The 20,242-nt window shown below is 42.9% G+C and overlaps 1 protein-coding gene across 5 annotated transcripts in view; it reads left to right on the forward strand.

Moving 5' to 3' along the window:
* The window catches only part of LOC137439685 (protein Jade-1), a 56,449-nt gene extending 37,281 nt beyond the window's left edge, over positions 1 to 19,168 (forward strand). For all 5 annotated transcript variants that reach the window (XM_078768138.1, XM_078768137.1, XM_068135681.2 and 2 more), the window contains 7 exons: positions 5,299 to 5,510; positions 6,972 to 7,139; positions 7,309 to 7,425; positions 10,964 to 11,725; positions 11,909 to 12,020; positions 15,036 to 15,388; positions 15,736 to 19,168. In XM_078768138.1, the coding sequence (XP_078624264.1) occupies positions 5,299 to 5,510; positions 6,972 to 7,139; positions 7,309 to 7,425; positions 10,964 to 11,725; positions 11,909 to 12,020; positions 15,036 to 15,388; positions 15,736 to 15,981 (1,970 nt within the window). In that variant the 3' untranslated portion in view covers positions 15,982 to 19,168. The remainder of the gene's footprint in view (positions 1 to 5,298; positions 5,511 to 6,971; positions 7,140 to 7,308; positions 7,426 to 10,963; positions 11,726 to 11,908; positions 12,021 to 15,035; positions 15,389 to 15,735) is intronic.
* The last annotated feature ends 1,074 nt before the right edge of the window (positions 19,169 to 20,242 follow it).

Raw genomic sequence — 20,242 nt, forward strand, 5'->3', positions numbered from 1 at the left:
TTCAGAACAACCAGGTCAGTTTTGCCCCCTGCATGAAAAGCAGCCCAAACGGTCACCCCACCACCTCCAGCTTGGACTCTTGGCACTATACAATCTTTGTTGGAGGCTTCATGCACTTGTCTGCGCACTCGGACGCGGCCATCTTGACGATAGACCAGAAATCTAGACTCGTCACTGAAGATCACGTGATTCCAGTGTCCTGGCTGCCATTGACGGTGCTCTCTGGCCCACTGTAATCAGCGCTGGCGGTGTTGTCGGGTCAGGCATGGCTTTCTCAGCGGACGCCTGGCACGATAGCCTGCTTGAACCAGTCGTTGGTTGACTAGCCTTCTTGATACAGGCACATTTGTCAGTTTCTGCCACTCAGCCCTAAGCCGATTAGCTGACTTGGTACGGCCATTGCGGACTAACCGGTGCAGCTGGCGATCATCCCTCCTTGTGGTTCTGCGGGGACGTCCTGGCCTCGGTATTGGAGTAGGGACACCCCTCTGAGCATTTCGTTTCAGGATCTTTGACACCTGCCCTTGAGTGATGCCATACTGCCGAGCAATAGCATGCTGTTTCATGCCGTAATTTCGTAAAGCTACCACTCCATGACAAACAGCATTGTCGAGTTGACGGACCATCTCCAGAGGAAGCGGCAATAACTTTTGGAGACGTGCAGCAGTTGTTTTCCACTTATACAGAACGCAACAACCCTTGTATACCCGACTGTGAAGCCAATCATCAAATGCACCTGTCCGTACATTTTGCCACGCCACCTGTGATATAATCCTGTTGTTGACTTCTTGCTGCGACAGGCAATCAGTGACATGGTTCTTTTAACAAATAAATCACCAAAGTGTAAAAGAAACTCACCAGATTGATATACTGAGTTAAGAAAGTAAACCCAAGTCAAGAAAAAAAAAATAATTCCATATTAAATGCCAAGTCTGTATTTGGGGTGTTGTAAACCTGTTTTAGACTTGAGAGATATTTTAGGTAGTAGGTTGTCGACAGCAACCGCCCAGGGTAGTACTACCATCCTGAATTAGGAGCGTTAAAGTGGTGCCTGGAACCATCTTACACACTCCGTGTCAGGATTGCCGGTCTTGCTTTCTGTTTCTCTCAAACTCGAGCTACCGGCCTAGCTTCAATCTCTCTTTCTCGCAAACAAACACCATACACTTTTCTTTTCATCATGCACTTTTCTTTTTTATTTAAGGCCCGGCCTCTATGAGGGCTATATATACAGTCCGTGCCTGGAGCCTCCAACATTAAAAAAAAATAAACAGGATCGGTGATTACCGCATATAGCACCCTTTTTTCAGATAAGGTCATGTTTGTTTGTTTTTTTTTGTTTGTTTTTTTTGTATACAAGATAGAGGCTCGTGAAAGAGCTAAAAAGGCTGTCCTTGTTAGGGGCTGTCCACAGATTTCTTGCAGCTTTGTTGCCAAAGTTGTGGACCTACAATATGATACCAGATGTATATAACAGTAGGTACAAGTTATGGGTCACAACCTTTTATAACATCCCATGTCTGTTTTCCCCTAAAAGTTGGGGTTTACCACCTTGGTACATGGAGCTTTTTGACAATCTTTGTGAAATACAAAAAAAAATTGCCACATGCAAAAAAACAGGATTCAATGTAGGGAAATGGAAGGATTTTATGACCACTGTGATTGATGATGGATTCCAAGACATTGCTGCTAATTTGGAGTACGATGATAGGTATGTTGTTAAGGGGATTGGTTTTGCATAATGTTTAAGTAACGCACTGATGTTGGCTGACTTTCAAGCAGATGGAAGATGACCAAGCACAAATGATAGGGTAAAAAGAGCAGAAAGGGGATGTGCAAGAGCATCAGAGCACGGTTTGTAGGACACGTGAGCCAATGCCCTCCGGGCCTGTTGCAGAGTCGGAGTCGAGGGTTGAAAGAACCTTCTCCACCTTCTCAGGTGCAAAAGCTAGAGTCTAGGAGCTGTTGGGTGTAACCGAGTTGGATGGGCACAGATAGCAAGGGGTTGGGGACACAAGATTTGGAGGCAAGCACACAATTGAGGCATTCGGCCTTCCCTCGAACGGAGTCAGATGTGGTGCCATTTGAAGTGAAGGAAGGAATGGAGGGGGTGGTGGGTATACTCCAGAGACAGTCTTATCTAATCTAAGCCAGGAATGAGACGAGGAGCACCAACTATGTCGTACAAGGACTTGATGTGAGTTATTTCAGGATGTTTCAGTTTGCATATCACAGAGGACGGAAGGTTGATGTCAAAGCTAAGGCACAGACAGATGTAGGATATGCAGGTTGCAATTGTAAAAGAAAAGAGATAAAATCCTGGGGTCACAACATCATCTTTCAAGCATTTTGATTGAACGCTAAACAAGTTTTCAGGGCTCTCTGCACATTGTCTGGTAACTGACCTCACTCTGAATGAATAATCTCATTCGTATCAAAAAGCAAACAGATCACGATTTTTTTATTTTATATACGATGCCTCTCATCCCTCTTAAATTCCTTCTTATATAAAAAAATAAATAACCACCTTTAGAGGCCATTTTTCCCCGCAAAGCGGGGGTTGGCCTTTTTCGGGAACCGTGGTTGTTGTTGTTTTTGGGTCTCGTTTTTGAAGCAATGTTTTACGGCCGGATGCCCTTCCTGACGCCAACCCTTTTTGCCGCCTTTAACGACAAACAGGGAATTACCAGTGAACTGGTACTCAATTAGCCGACCTCGGAAGGATGACAGGCTGAGTCAACCCCCCTGGCGTTAATTCAGCGATCACCGGGATTCGAACCCAGGATCCTAGGATCCTAAGCCGGCACCCTAGCCGCTAGCCCAACACCAGGGTCCTTCTTATCAGATTGAAATTATGGCACAACAAACCAGGAGGTATCATTCGTTTAGTTGAAGTCTTTCCTGAAGATCAGAGAGAAGCTGTTTTGAGGGATGGCACCTTGTTGCAAAATAGGAGAACAATGTTTTTGCACCGTATGTGGATTTGAACTTTCATCAGTGGAGTAGGTTAATAAGTGCAGAACTTTGCATTTCAAGCAGAATATCTGATTGCTTTTTCAGCTTGGAAAGTTAAACGGCAAGTGTCGTATCCTACTTTGGAATTTAGTTATTTTAACAGAGGAAAGTTAAACATTTCTTTATCCTGTGTTCAGTAATGTTCGGATCTCTTCTTTATAAAGTAGTGCACGCCCATCTGCTCGTGAACCTGGCATGGCTTGGTTAAGCTGACACTGTCTTAAAAATCATTGGAATCTCCTCTAATTAAGTTGAATCTGTTTGTTGGGCCTGTTTCGATCGCATTACAGACAGGTTGGTGGCCTCTGTCTTCTACCACCTCTTTCTGGTCTTTCCTCCTCTGCTCTTTCCATGCCCTGCAGCCTCCCTCTTCCCCCCTCCCACGTTTATGCAGGATGCACATAACATGGTCTGCCAGTAACCAACTTCACGTGAAACTCCCAAAATCGAGGGACACCACTCACCTCCCCTCAAATGTTCCTCTTTACCTCGCCTGTGGAACCAACTTCCTCGGTTTGTTCAATTTAATTCTTCCCTGCAGGGCTTCAAGATGGCTATTCACCTCCACCTCAGAGGTCATCTCCCATCTATACTCATCATTTTCTCTGCATGACCATCCCCTCTTTTCCAGATTAATGTGTTTTCCTCTGTTTCATCCCAAGTTTTGTTTTTCTCTTACTCTTTGTGCTGTGTTTGATGTATCCAGCATGTTCATCTACTGTGTCCTAGTCTTTCCCCCCCCCCCCCTTGATGTCATTGCTCCCCACACACCTTCAAAGGTTTCTTTGCTGTGTCCTATCATACTGTTGGTGTGTCTCCTCTCCCCTCCCCAATCCCCCCCCCCCCCACCGCCTCCTCAATACCACCTCTTCCACTGTCTTCTTCTGTTATGTTTTGGTCCTTGCTGTGTTCCAGCTGGTCAATGAGCTTCGACTTCATATACAAATAGACAACAATGTGGTTTTTACTGTCTGAGCAGAGCGAGGCGCCCTGGACAGCTTCCCATGAAATCGACAGTAGCCACGAGTCATCAAATGCCACCATTCTGCAGTTTACTAATAATCCAACACTTTGCCATAGCAACACACAATTGCACAAATTTTGTAAAGTGCAAATGAAACCTGAAATCATCAGATTAGTTTGTTTGTTTTTTATTGCAAAAATGATATGCAAAATATCTTGTAGATCAACTTTTCCTTCCATAACCATCAAATGTGTATTTGTAATGATATTCGAATGGAAATGCAAAATACATTGATGAAAAAAAAAAACTCTTAAGTTGCTTATTTATATGTTTGGTTTGTATGAGCAGTGCTGCGGACAACAGGCAGATGGCTGTACACTTTTATGAAGTTACACAAACTGCTTCGACTTTAGTTTTGGAATAACTTTAAATTTTAGTGCACTTCTCAAATTATACAAGAAATTTCTCAAGTTTAAATATGTTCTTGATTTTTTTTTTTTTTTCAAGAATAGTGCAAGAACATTAAGAGGGCTGCAATTGCAATTTTACACCAACCTTCAGGATTCTCCTTCTTTCGTATGCAGCACAAGGCTGCGTGATAGAATCATTGGACGAGGGCACGGCTGTGCCGCTGATGCAATGTCCGCTAAGTTGGGGCAGGAGTTTGTAATTTGCTCAGGGTGCCCACGATAGCTCGCCTACTCTTCGCAGAGGGCACCGTGGGATCTTTAACGTCCACCAACTAATGTCAACAGATTGGCAGTTCAGTTTAACGTCCATCCTGGGTATGGCACACACATTGATATATCGTTGCCTGTGAAACACCGGGATGACATTTTAGAGGCTTGTCGGGATTAGAACCAGGGCCAGTCAGCTTGGAGGGGAGTGTGCATACCTTTAGGCCATCCTGCCAACCTTACCTTCAGGCTGAGCCAAAGCATACCTGATTGTATTTGGCTGAAATTTTACAATGCTTGAGTGATGGTCTCATTTTCAAGTGCACAGCTATATATCAAGTCAAATAGTAAGGAGGAAGAACATAATATTTTGCACACAACTTTAATGCGACCTACGGCAGAGCTGATTAAATGTTGGTGTCTTTTAACTATGGTGTAATAAATACCCTATGTTTGAATACTACAAAGGAGTCTCACTAGTCGGTCTGCGTGCCGAACCTTCGATATCTTTTGTTTGCGTTATCATTGGAGAGGTTCCTCTGGCTTTTAATTTCTGTCTTCACACTTGCTTTTCTTAGATTCATATCACATATGTTCTCGTTTTATTTCCTTGTGTTTGTAACCATGTTTGCTGCTTGACAGGAATGAAGCAGTTGGGTGAAGCTGCCCTTGAGTGCCTGCTAGCTGCACTCGAAGCTCGGAGTGCAGCGGCACGAGCTCGGGCCCTTTCAACCGAGGCTGGTCTCGGCATCGAGTATGACGAAGACGTTGTGTGTGACGTCTGCCGTTCACCACATGCTGAAGATGGCAATGAGATGGTCTTCTGTGACCGGTGTGATGTTTGTGTGCACCAGGTACAGTATGCTTGTTTTATCCATTACTGTTGCAGTGGATTGTTTTAAAATCATTGTTTTCATTACACAAAACCATCAACCAAACCACTTGAATGAGTTTCTATTCTCTATGATGCAGTATAACACAAATCCCTGCGTCCATCGACCTCCAAACTTGGTTTGATGCAATCACTATTGTATTTTTTTGTTGTTGTTGTTGTTGTTGTTTTGTTTTTTTTTGCAAGATTTTAAAAAAGAGTTTATGGAATTATGATTCCTCATTCATAATGTTTAAATTGTTGTGGAATAACTATGTATGAAAACATCACCTAAGGCGGATTCAAAAAGATTATGTAAATAAATACCGGTTATGTTAATGTCACTTAATTTTTATTACACAGGCCAGACTTGATGATCAACTTTCATGCTGTCGTTTTTATTTTCGAGTACTTCCGTAAGCAGTTATGGTCTGACAGGATGGTAGCACATCTTCCTTTAAACTGTCTAGCGTGAGCTTCTCAACCCGAATGGTGTAATTGCTCTTTGTGCTGTGTTTATCAATGTGTATATATCAATGTGTATGCCATGCGGATAGGTGCAGGACAAACTATCCCAGAGTGCTCTTCCTAGATCCGATTTGGATTGGGGCTTCGCAGGCCAGGCGTTGGTTGCATCGTAAAGTGTGCCATCCTTCGGATGGATGTTTAGTTAGCTGTGTGTCCCATCTGTAGAATTGTTTGACGGATGTTAAACATTGTGCCGGACACGGAAGCTCACTGGCGTGGTGACATCATTCCGCGCATCAAGTCGGCGGCGGCCACACCGAGGGGTAGGCGTGGCCTCAGGATATACACCGGGCGCGCAGCCCGGAGCGCGCCAGTGCTACAGTGACCTCTTTTAATAAAGAACATTAAACTTACCGCGTTGTCCGCTTCCTCCTTGGTAGCAAGTCGCGCGTGTAGCACCGCGCACTTCATTGGTGACCTCCGACATTCGAGTCAGCCTTCGCTGACCACCCGAAACCGCCGCAACAATGGCTACCAACACGGTCTCCATCAAGCTCCCCGAATTCTGGGAGTCACAAGCCGAAGTTTGGTTCCTGCAGGCAGAAGCCCAGTTCCGACTTCGAGGCATCACGGTGGACGAGACCATGTACTGCCACGTGGTCGCCGCGTCGTCGTCCTTCACGAAGAGTAGGCGAGTTATTCTCGGCACCTTGAACAGACTCAAAACTCTTGCCCCAACTAGCTACAGTCAAACGTCAGGCGTGACCTGCTGGCTAGTTAACATCCCCCCCCCCCCACCCCCCACTTACAAGAACGTAAATGGGCCAAAAAGTAGTAGTAGTAGTCGTAGTAATAGTCATTCCATAAGCAGATAAATGTGTGTATCTTTTGAAGAAGTGCTGGTACATAAGCACCAATCTTTCCTTCACTTTGACTTGCTCATAATGTTTTGGTGCTTGTGTGTGGCTGTGTTCAGGCATGTTATGGAATAGAGCGTGTGCCTAGAGGGAGTTGGTTGTGTGCACCATGTGCAAAATGCATCTGCCCACCATGTGTACTCTGCCCACGTCGAGGTGGGGCCATGAAGCCATCACGCTCAGGATCACGCTGGGCACATGTCAGCTGTGCTCTCTGGATCCCAGAGGTATATTTCTATGATGCAAGCTTATTCAGGGCAGATTGAGTCAGTAGCTTGGTCTATTGGAGCTTGGAATGCACATATAAATACAGTTGAACTTGTAGTGTAGCTGTGAAAGTGAAAATATGTCTGAGGTTGCTTTACAAAGTGGGCTTTATGTGGTGGTGGTGAGCAGGTGAGCATTGGTTGTGCAGAAAAAATGGAGCCAGTGCTACGTCTTTCGCAAGTCCCACCAGCTCGGCGTGCCCTGCTCTGCTGTATTTGCCATAAACACGTCGGGGCCTGCATCCAGGTTAGCCACTGAATACAACAACAAACAACAGGCATTTTAAGGCCATTTTCCCTGCAAGATCGGGGGTTAGCCTTGCGGTCCCCATGACGATCTTCTCCATTTTGCCCTATTTTTTGCATCTCCCCTTGTTAACCCCCTTGCCCGCATTTCTTCTTCGACCATCTTTAGCCAAGTCTTTCTCGGTCTTCCCTGTCCTCTACTTCCTTCTACATTCATTTCCATCACTCTTCTCAACCAGTCAATTTCATCCTTCCTCAACACATGACCAAACCATCTCAACCTGTTCCTCTTCACAGCATCAATCACAGGCTCTATTCCCATCATCTTTCGCAATTCATCATTTGTCTTCCTCTCTCTCTCTCAACGATACTCCACACATCCACCGAACCATTCGCATTTCCACCCTTTCCAGCCTTCGTTGCTGCTCCATGTTCATTACCCATGTCTCGCTCCCATAAATCACAACACTTCTCACACATGCAGCATACACCTTTCCCTTCAGCTTCAATGACACTCCCCTCCTCATCAGCACGCCACTCAGTTCCCGAAACTTCTTCCATGCACATCTCACTCTAGCAACCGTTGCCGAGTCTGATCCACCTTCTCCATTCAGCATGTCTCCGAGGTAGCAAAATGTTTTCACACCTTCCAGCTTCACGCCGTCTCCAAGATCCAGCTCAACATTTCCTCCATCTGCAGCTCCCTCTGTGCACACCTTACTCTTAAATGTATCTGCCACATTGGTTAATGACCCTCTCAAACCACTACATTTTTGATGAACCGACTCAGCACACATTGTACATTGAATGGATAGGTTAACCACTGAATGTTGAGATAAAATCCATTTTCGATGTACTCGTATATAAATGAGCCAAAGTTCCTTCTGAAACCGAAAATTTGTTCATGTAACATCATCAATGTGTGCATGTGCAAGAGCGCATGTATGTGCACGTGTTTCATTTTGCAGTTTTACATTTTGAGCAACACGTTATGTTTTCAAGAAGCAATGTCACAACAGTCTCACTGGACATACCCCTGAGTATGTATTGTACATCGTCTGACAACCAGAAGCCTGGTGTTGGCTTAGCGGTTAGGGTGCCAGATTGGGATCCTAGGATCCTGGGTTCGAATCCCGGTCGATCGCTGAATTAACGCCAGGGGGGTTGACTCAGCCTGTCATCCTTCCGAGGTCGGCAAATTGAGTACCAGTTCACTGGTAATTCCCTGTGTGTCGCAAGAGGCGACTAACAGGGTTGGTGGCAGGAAGGGCATCCGGCCGTAAAACATTGCTTCATAAAAGGGGACCACGGTGCCCAAAAAAGGCCAACCCCTGCTCTGCGGGGAAAAATGGTCTCTAAAGGTTTTTTTAAAAAATCGTCTGACAACCAGCCATGATCGTAAAACTTTCTGCCGAGGAAAACTGGGGTCCTCTTCTTTACCGATTGATGGATTTTCTTTGTTTGCAAGCAATGTGTGGCCCCTGAGGGTGTTCTATCTCATGCCTTACCTTAGAGTCTGTTGTCCTTCAAGTCATGGGAGGACAAGTCATGCGGTCACGTCGATGACCTTTCGGCCTGTCCAGGAAAACCCCATACATCACTGTACAGATTACTCCAGTCTTTGCCAGAAAGTTTCCTACATCAGTGAAGTGCAGGCTGCAGCAGCATCCTTGTCCAACAATTTGGACCAAATTCTGGTTTTGTCAATGACGTGAAACGTGTCATTGAATGCTTCCAATTCCCACACACTTGCTCTATCTTTATATAACGACCAAATCACTAGACATCTGGTTACCTCTGCCACCGAAGGTGGATGGAGGTTATGTTTTCACCCCTGTCTGTCTGTCTGTCTGTCTTTGTTTGTCTGTCTGTGAACAAGATATCTCAAAAAGTTGTGGACGGATTTGGATGAAGTTTGGCAGAGAGGTCGTGTATGTGACACGGACAAAATTATTAGATTTTGGTGAAGATCTGGATTCGGATCCCGCTAGTAGGATTTTTAAAGTGATTCTTCACCATTGGGAGATTGAGACAGAAATGATATATTGCACGATATCTCAAAAGGTTATGGACGGATTTGGACAAAACTTGGTGGATCGATTGGGTGTGTGACAAGGATGAATCGATTTGATTTTGGTGAAGGTCTGAATATGGATTCGGATACGGGACTTGTTGAATTTTTTAAAGTGATTCTTCACCATTGAGGATCGGGCGAAAAGCAACAACATGTCCCGACATGATATTTAAAAACGTTACGGACGACATGACTAAACGAGGTGGATGAGTTGGTTTTGTGAAAAGAACAAGCCGATTCGATTTTGGTTCAGGTCCGAATCCAGATCCGGCCTATCATTGGGATACAAAACAAACTGTTCAGTCTGGCGGCGGAGGTATGCTCTCTACTGAGTGCCGTTCTAGTTTATTTGTGCAATCAACCTCTGGTAGATGTGCAGTCTTTGCTGCTCTTTGGACAAACCACCATGACCTTTCCTGGGTCGATCACATATCCAAGCTGGCATCTAGTACAGGGATGCACTTTGGAATTTTCCGTGGAATGAACAGTGTACCACAGCCAAAGTCATTCTGAACCGGTCTCAGCTCCAAACAGAGTACGTCTTCTGTGTATGGAGTATGGATGTCTTCTGCGGATAGGTGCTGCCAGATCTTAACTTTCATACCTTGAAGTTGTGGAATCCAAGGCTCTGGGGTTAATTGGAGTTGCTTAACAGGAAGCTGAGGATGTAAAGTTTGCTCCTCTTCCACTGCAGGCAAGTTAGTGGCATTGTCTCATTTCTGGTCTCGTCCCTCCTGTCATCTCGACTCTGTCCATCACACGCTAGACCCGGCCGCAGTTATTCAGCTATAGCAACCCAAATCTTGTTGCCCTCCCAAAGTGAACTCACCTCCACTCATTCTCTCCTCTCCCCCCCCCCCCCCCCTCTCTTATACCTGCCCACCCTTCTCTTTACCGTGTAATCGCCTCCATGAGTCTCTCGAATAATGTTCTTCTCTCCACTCCTGTAACTGATCGTCATGTTATGATATCTCCTATTCCTATTCCCGATCTTTTACATTTTCACTGACTCTCCTGTCTAACTGCACTTTTCCACATTTACTTTGTTTGTCAGCTTTTCTTATTCATTCATTGTCTTTGGCTTTTCTATGTATAGCAGGTTAAATACGGTGTGATAATGTGAGTAAAGTGCACATACATTTCTCTCGGTTGGTAAATATACTGTCTTGCAAGTTCAGAAGATATACGGTATTAACATTTTCTTTCATATTTTGTTTGTTTTCCTCTTGAATATTCATTAGTTATTAAATTAGTAGGCAGTATTGCTATGGTTTGTTGCACATGAATGATGAGCCAACCACCCTGACCTCCATCGGATATATCTTATGACTTGTGGCAGTTTAAGTACCGTACCTCTTTTATTTAATTCTAAGCTGATTCTCCATATGTACATTGCTTTTGAAAACGGTTGAAAGCTCAGTTTCCTGCTTCTTGTTGCCACTTGTCTTTCCTGTACCTCCCTCAGTGCTCAGACTGGTCATGTGTAGCTGCATTCCATGTCACCTGTGCCTTCACAGCTGGCCTTTCCATGCAAACATTGCTTGACCAGCGCACTGACCAAGTTCGCTTCCGAGCCAGCTGTCCCCAACATACTGCGCTCTCAGGATCTGTTGATTTTTCAGACTCGGGCAATGAGGGGCAAACATTGAGTATTGAAAATCAGCAGCAGCCTCTGTCTAGCCACCGAAAACAAAGACTTTTAAGACTTGATGAAGAGTTCTTTGGGTCAGTGCAACCTTCTGAGGTTGCACGGTCACTTGGTTTGTCAGAGGATACTGCAGACTTTGTCTTCCAGTATTGGAAGCTTAGGCGAAGGGGAGACTTCAACCGTTCTCTGCTGCGACCGCCAAAGACTGAAGCACCATGTGTAGGGAATGGTCGGGGAGGTACTGGCACACTGGGAGGACAAGGACTTTCTGTTAAAAAGGGTGGGACAAAGGAGGAGGAGGAGGAGGATGATGAAGAGGGAGAAGAAGACAATGACTACGACGATGAGAGTAAAAAAGAGGGGAAGATGGAAATAGAAGATGTGGAATGTGAATCTGAGGATGGTTCACAGATGATATGGAAGGAAGAAAGAGATAAAGAACAGTATACAGAGGAGAAAGCAGAAGAGGAAGAGACCAAATTTGATGACCAGCAGCATTCAAGTCCAGCTCATGTGAAAGAGCCAAACAAACTATCACAGGGTGCTGGATTCACCCATTTGCGACAAAATCTTGAAAGGGTAAGCTTATTGATTCACATTATTGTCTCCTAAATGATAATATTGGTGTACTGTTCGTGTTTTCTTGTTTAATATCACCTTGTATAGAAATGGTTCATATAAATGAACCAAATGATGATGTCAAACTTCACTCTGTCCTTCTCTATCACTCCTTCCCCTTTCACCGTTGCCCTGTCATGTTAGGCAAGGAACTTGTGCTACATGGTTCTTCGGAGAGAGAAACTCAAAGGAGCTTCGGTGCGTCTGTGCGAACAGCTATTTTTCAGGCGTCTCCAACTGCAGCTGGCACAACATGGTGAGGTTATAAGTTGTCAACTCATGGCAAAGAAATTAAATTGCAGTAATCTCCAGATTTATGAACTTTCAACTTTGCATACTAAAATTAGATTTCCAACCTCAAAACCTGACCATGAAATTTTGCTCAACTTCAGTCAACTCGATATTTAACTGCAAATTCAAAATTTTACGCAACTTTTTACGCGACCTCGTTTCCTTTTTAATTGTTTTGTAAAAAATCTATATATATATTTTAAATTCCACTTTGACATGATGGGGTATTATTTGTAGATCAGTGACAAAAATAATCTCAATTAATGCATTTTAAATTCAGGCTGTAACACAACAAAATGTGAAAAAATTAAAGGGTTGTGAATACTTCCTGATGGCACTGTACATGTATGTATATAAAATATAGGAGACAGAATAAAAAAAGGCGACGAGACAGAGACAGAGACAGAGACAGAGACAGACAGAGACAGAGACAGAGACAGAGAGGAAAAGGAGAGGTAAGATCAATCAATTGGAAAAAAATATTTATTTTTATGGGAAAGAACACAGGAAGCAAAAGGATTGAATAGTTGTAAGACATATGAGGTTGAAGTGATTGAAAAGCTCTCGTTGATCCAGTGGGGGGCCAGCTTACCAGTCCTCAAGATGAGGCTTTGCTCTTTGCATTTGCGACTGTCTGTGGTGCTGAAATGAAGAACGATACTGGAGACTGCCATGTGGCTGTACAAGTGTTTAGCAAGATTGAAGTGCCAGGTAAAACATAAGATTTTATTTTTAGGCTTCCAAGGCAGTATGTGTAGATGCCTATCGTTCTTGCTGCAGTTATTGGTTCACGCATTATCAAACAGAGTGACCACTATATTCATCATGGGTGTGTGTCTGTGTGTCTGTCTGTCCGACAGACATCGGATGATATCATCGGGTAGCATAACTACCCGATGATATCATCCGATCTTGATGAAACTTGGGTGGGAGGTTGATATCATGATCTAGTTGTGTCCTGCCTGGAGTGGGTGTATTGCGCCCATTGTGGGCGGAGCCACGCCCGAAAAAGATGTATTTTTAGGGGGTAATCAAGTTCAAGTTACATCTTCTCCGACGGGTTTGATGGAATCTGACAGGGGTTTCAGTATTTGGTTAGGCCAATGTCATGTGTCTAGCCCCACGGAGCTCGATTTTTCATTTTCGCCCCAAGGTCAAGGTCACAAGGTCACAAAATTTAGAAAAGTCGATTTTTGATGGTTTTATTACATTGTTCGTTTCCTGATAGGGTGAAATGTCGTACATGATCTTATATTATCACATACATCATGAAATACAAGTTTTCCAACAAATTTCAGAATCTTTGACCTTTGAAGGCCACAAAGGTCAAATTTTCAAAGTTGGCGGAATCGAACCGAATTTTCGGTATTGTGTAGCTAACTAACCTCATAACTGATTATACATTATTTTCTATCTCATTTCAAGGTCAGTAACCTTCGTTTTGACATTTCAAGGTCACAAAGGTCAAATTTTCAAAGTTGTCGGAATCAAACCCAATTTTCGGTATTGTGTAGCTAACTCGTCTCATAACAGATAATACATTCCTATTTATATATTTTCAATGTCGGTTTTGACCGTTGTCATTGAATACCGCTCGCTCGTGAACCATCGTCGTCTCCTGACTTGTCATTATCATCCTCATTATTACTCCACCATACTTATGAGAAGTTTTTCTCAGATGACTACACTGATGAACTTAAAACTTCACGGGGCTGTTGCCAGCTGTCACATCTTGTGCATTTCCTCTCACTTATCTCATCAATTGAAACGCTTAACAGTAATCTTAGATTTACAATAGAAAAAACCTATTAAAAGAACAATTTCATCTTTTTCTTCAGAACTGCTGTACCAATCTATCTAAAACTTCATGTACATCCTCGATGGTCTGGGGTGCTTCAAGTTATCAAAGGAGAAGTATCTGTCCAAAATAATATTAATGACACAGGCCAATTAAATTGACTTTCAACAAAGGGAAGTTGTTGGATTTTGACAAAAATGCTATATACAGATTACAAGCTTTAATAATTAATTATGCTTTGAAAACGAGTTCCCATAACAGTTTCTGAGTCCTTCCTGAGCAACCAAGATGTCACCAATAGCAAATGAGACGCCAATGCTTATTTTGACAAGAAAAACGTTTTTTATAGGTTTGTTGCCATGTCAGTATCAAAAGGCATCTCATTCCTTCTTCCAATTCTAGGTCCTGCTGCTTGGGAATTTTGATAGTTGCTGACAACTCTAGTTGCCCCCATACTTAAAAAATAAACGAGGGTGGAGGGGAATGTAATCGGCTCTGTCTGTCTATCCATCTGTCATACCATCTCCTTGAAGAAATTCACCAGCCTTGGTAGTTATGATCACCACATGGCAAAAAGCTGCGAGAGCAGTATCATTTTTGGCTCCACCCCGTGGGGATGGTCAAAAGGTCAAATTCCCCCCAAAAATACAATTACGGGCAAATTTTTGAACATTTTGAAATGCAACTTTGTCTATGCCATAGGGGGTGGGGACTTAGAGTCACAGGGGTCATAACAGATTGAATTCAAAGAGTTTGGTGTTAAAATTATCGAGAGTCCGCTGCATCCTTTGAATGGACGCATTAGGACTATTAAGTAGCTGCAAACCTATGGTGGTTTCCAGCCTTTGTCGAAAGTCGTTAATTTAAGATGATGCATTGTAACAATCACAGTGTATAATTCATCTTGAGGCAACAAAATGTGGCCATTTTAACAACAGTTAGTTATAAAAATTCAGAGGTGTGCTAGTTTAATAATGCTTCGTGCATTGAAGGTATTTCTATGGAAGGACACATTTGTACACATAATTTGGGAATTGCATTTCAACATATGTACATTGCTAAATGTTTTGAGCAACATTTTCTTTATTTCTCACTTGCAGCAAATCTTTTTGTTATGCATTGTTTCCACTGCAACGTTTACGATTCTCACGTATTAACACGAAAATGATATTTCACACCCAGGCTTGCCACAAATTGGCGTGAAGGTAACCCCTAAACGGCGCGGACGCCGCCCTACCATTTCACAGACTGCACCAGCGTCCTCTGACAAACCGCGGCGTCCACGTGGCCGACCCCCTCGGCGCCGGGCTCCTGAAGTCCTCCCAGTGCCAGATAATACACCCTCACCAGTCACCCAGCCCACCATGACACCTGCATCACTTTGTGAACCTCGAGTGAAAGCATGTCATGTCCGAGTAACACCTAGCAACGGGGGGAAACTAAAGAACTGGGGTGGGTTTCGCATTCCCAAGAAGAGCGACTTGGTTCCTGGACCTCGCTCTCCAAATGGATGTGGCTCTTTTTTCCCATCGAGTGTGAGTTTGCTTGTTTTAGCCTCCGCACTCATGGCCACTCTTTAACCAATTCCAACATTTTGATAAGTATAACAATACAACTATAACTGCTCTTTACATCATTGGAGTTTGTGCTGGTCACTGTGAACTTCCAACGAAATGCACTTTGTCATGTTAAATGATGATGTTGCATTCATTGTGAGGACCATGGTGTTTTTGTAAGCGATAAGAATGTTGTTTAATTAATATTGTTTATATTGACAAGAAGTCAATTCTAGTCGTACTAAATAAAGCATTGAATTCAGATTCAATTATGGGAAGCCTATTCTATTGTATCAAAAAGCATCCTCATGATATCGCTTCTACAGATTGAAGATGGTGATGGAAGGCTAAGCGAGGAGGTCGAGGACCCGTCTGAAAAAATCCAGGATGAAATGGGCTCACTGGGTGGCCCACCGACTCCAGGAACACCTCCACAATGTGGTACAGTCTCCTTTGCCGGCATGGGCCGGACATCACCAAGCACAGGATGCTGGCCATATGTCCGACAGGCCACGGAAAAGTCAAGGCAGCAGAAAAGCATTGGCTGGTTCTTGAATTCCGCCGTCAGTTAGAGTTTTAAAATCACCATTCTTGATTAATTATTAGCTAGGATGAGCATGTGAGAAATGTTTTCTTATTTTCTCTTGTACTTTTGTTTTTGTAGTTTATGCTCATTCTTTGGTTTAGCCCTGATGACATAATATTTTGGTGGGCTCCACAAGTACAAAGGTCTGATGTATTAACAGAGAGAACTTGCTTCTTTTCATTGTCCATATTAGCAGCAAAATGAAATCTCTCAAAGTATACAAGTGTGATTGGTGTTACGAAAGTAATACTTCACAGACATTCGTTGAAAGTCAAAAGTTTAAAGGCATAGAAGTTTCTTTTTTTAATCTTCTTGACATTATTATTATTATTATTTATAACAGTAATTGTGAAGTATCCATGAAAGAGAGTATGAATGTTTAACTTATCATGTGAGGAGTTGTTTTTTTAACACTTGGGGAAACACCGTGTGGGTTTAAACTTGAACTACCAACCGGCATGCAAACCGAAATTGATTACACCTGTGAACACGCAGTATTCGTAAATATGTTATCGATGGCGTGAAATCTTTAAAGGCGTACAGTGAATGCCCTTGACTAACGAGAGCACTTGATTTCATTAACGGTTGGTTTATCTACAACTCTCAAATTCCCGGAGGAAATATAAGCAGCGATGAATCGATTTTAAGTTTGGTTGGGCCCGTAGCATTCCCACGTGAGCAACCTGGCTCAAGATGCGAGGACCCCGGTTCAAATACCTCCTACCATTTTATGTTTGTTCGTTGTTTACTTCAGGCACACGGTACTTTGATGTCTGCTCATATCTTTGGCCTGCATACGATTTGTGTACGAGCTCCTCTATGAGCCTTAGAGTGCAGCGTGTTTAAGGAAAAGAAAAACATATCCGGCTCTTACCACCGTGGGTGACCTGGGATCTCCTTTTTTTCTCCCAGAAGACAATTGTAGATATTGTGATCGGACAACAGATGGCCTTTTCAAAGCTGATTACACAACTTTGCATTATTTTATTGCATTTTGGGTGTTTCTATATGTGCACATGTACACGGTACTAGGTGGTGTGGTTCCCTGCCTAGCACATGAAAGGAGACCTGTGTGCCACTGTCAGTATTTGATGCATAACACAACCATATTGTTTAGATGCTCAAATACAATCGTTTCATCATCGTTATATCCAATATCTGCCAAATAGGAGCCTAGGACTCAGTTTGATTCCACATATACTACCTTCTGGGCCAACTCTCGATGTGACAAGACTGGTGAAAAAGAGTTGACCCCATAAACTGGTGAGAATTATTTTGTGAACAGCCAAAGTAGTAACTGCAGTCACTGCTGGCTATGATACAGCTCAACATTTCAAATGACTTTTCAGACTCGTCTTAAGAAAGGAAAACTACTTGTAAATACATTTGCTGCACTCGACTTTGTCTTAACGTGTCCACGTGAGATGTGAGTTGCTCCTTGATGATACAGAAACTAAATATCGTAAAGCAGATATAAGTGGTTGTGATTTAGAATTTCGTCGCTTCTCTGTGTGGAACTGTTTTGTATTATTAAGCGGAGCCTGCAAACGGTTATACCCATCGGTGTACATCCTCATATGCGATTGCAGCAAAAATGTGACGCGTCACTGCCAACGTTGGATCTCCTATGATGTTGAGCAACTAATGCGGACTCTTTGTCGGGCAAGGCTGAAACCCAGCTAGATGTTCATTACTGCTGGTTTTTTTGAGTTATTGAGATGATTTGCAGCAGGAATCAAAAGTTGATCCTTGCGTTGCCTTGTTACTGGAGGGTTGTAAATGCATTTTCGTTGGGATTGAGTGTGGCGCTCTCTGTTTGATCCCTCGACGTGGACCGCCTTACTGATGCTCTGTTGACTGAGCCAAGGCATCGTTCCTGGTTATGAATGTATGCTGGAAGTCATGATGACTTGGTCTTATTCGTATCGAATACTTGGGTCAGTGCTCTGCTTTTTTTTTTCTTTTTCTTTTTGTTGTCATCTCGGGCGGGGTGTGAGTTAACATACCCTGCAGACCTGTGCAATGTTCGGGCTTTCTTTTTATGTTTGTTTGTTAGTTTAGGCACGTGAATTATTTCCAGTGTTCCTGATATTCCCAAGGTGATGTGGTCAGACTCTGGACGGCACACAGGCAGCATTTGTTATTCTGCCTGCAAGTCAGACTGGCTTGGTGTGTGCATCCACATCTCGGAGCTCCTATGTTTGTTTCCCAAATACTGCACATTACTCGGCATCCATCTTTATGTCACTTGGAGATGTAGTGATTATTATCTGCTGTTTTCATTTAACCTCATAAAAAAAAAAATAGAATCGTTGCACCAAATAATGGTACAAAACGACACACACTCTGTTATGTGGAAGTGATTGAAGTTATCAGACTTGAAATCTTACACTAACATTCATTTTGCTCCATATCTGCTAAATGGCCATGATAACAATTCCGAGGCCTGGTGTCAAGATGGTGTGAGGGTTGCAGTTGCACGTTTTTGGCTTTCTGCTCGTCTTGCTCCTCGGCCATCATAAGTGGTTCGGTTCTCCTGAATTTGCATTTTCAGACATTATTTTTTAAGTATTACCACTTGCTATGCTTCTGGTCTACCACATGGATTTATCCAATGGATTCAGCGATATTGAATAGCTATGGCTCTGTCGCTATTTGCTTTCCTCTTGATTGCAATACAAAATATTGCGTTATTATTCCTGAGAATGCTTTTATTCCTTGATGATTGATCGCAACTTTCTTCTCCTTTCTTTCTGCTACTTGTATTCATTTATTTGGTTTTAAAACTCCAGCGACGATGATGCCGATAGCCGTGTGCTCGCTCTACTCTCTGTCATGCCTCGGCATATCAGGAATCTTTTCAGACACAAGGCATATCAAGAAATCCCACCCCCTCTTTTTTTATATAGACAATATTTGTGATGATGTATGAGACACTTGATTCTCACACTAATACCCCCATCCCCTTGAACTTAATTTCGCTTGTTTTTGTTTTGTTTGTTTGTTTGTTTTGTTCTCTTATCGATTTTCCTCCATTTCCACTTGTGCCTTGTTTGGCCTTATGAAGATAGCCACCCCTGCCTTTTTTTGCTTGTTCATTGCAACGCACTTGTACAGAGCAGATTCTAAACAAACGATGAAGAAAGTATGAAATAAAGATTAATATAACAACATGAATTTTTTCTGTCATTCTTTTAATCCTGGGTTGCTTGGACTCTGGCACATGTATCCAACTTCACTGCTTTCATCTCTTTCCAAAGAAGTTGCTCATTGTCTTTGTTGAGGTTTTGCTTCTTGAGCTGAGCGTTTTTATGCCTCACTCCCGAAGGTGGCCGGAGCCATTATGTTTTCGGGTTGTCCGTACGGGCAAAACCTCATTTTTCTCAGCAACCAAATGTCCAATTCAGACGAAACTTTCAGGGTTAGAGCGACAGCCATGTAGAATGTTTTTTTAAAATAATTATGACGTCATAGGTCACGTGGTATGGCAGTCATCCTGGATTAAACGCAAATAATAATAAAAATATTTCTCAGAAACCGCTGAATGGAAAAGTTTGTAATTTGGCACATTGCCAAGTACTCCCAATAGGAAACAAAAGCGTGATAATGATGACCATCGGTGAAGTGGTATACCAGCCACAAATGTTTTAATCGAATGCCTTATCCTAAAAATCAGAAATTTCATGCACATGATCTATGACGCATTTGTATTGAAATATTAAATTTATGACATCATGGGTCACATGGTTTGGCAGCCATATTGGATTTAACCTAAACCTTTAAAAAAAACATCTCCCAAACCACCGAAGTGATCGACTCAAAACTTTGTGTGTCATCAACTAGGCATGTTGATTAAAAGTTGATCACGAAAACGTCTGGTCACATGGTATGGCAGCCATATTGGATTGAAGCAAAATATTTAATAATTATATCTCAGAAACCGCTTACACCATCGATGCGAAACTTTACAAATGTCTTTTAACACCATTGTTTCATATAGCTTGAAAATTATGGCGTCTTAGGTCACGTGGTTTGGCATCCATCTTGGATAGAAAAACGAGCCTTATCCGATCAACACAAAACTTCACAAACATGATCCCCGACCCATACATATGCAGAGTGTACATTTTTAATGTCATATGTCATATGTCATGTGGTTGGCAGCCATATTAGCTTGAAAGCCGATAATTAAAAAAATCCCTTCTCCGAAACCGCTTCACCGATTAATGTGAAACCTGCCATGGCTG

This window comes from Myxine glutinosa, chromosome 14, assembly GCF_964187855.1.
Source record: "Myxine glutinosa chromosome 14, kmMyxGlut1.1, whole genome shotgun sequence".
Classification (NCBI taxonomy): domain Eukaryota; kingdom Metazoa; phylum Chordata; class Myxini; order Myxiniformes; family Myxinidae; genus Myxine; species Myxine glutinosa.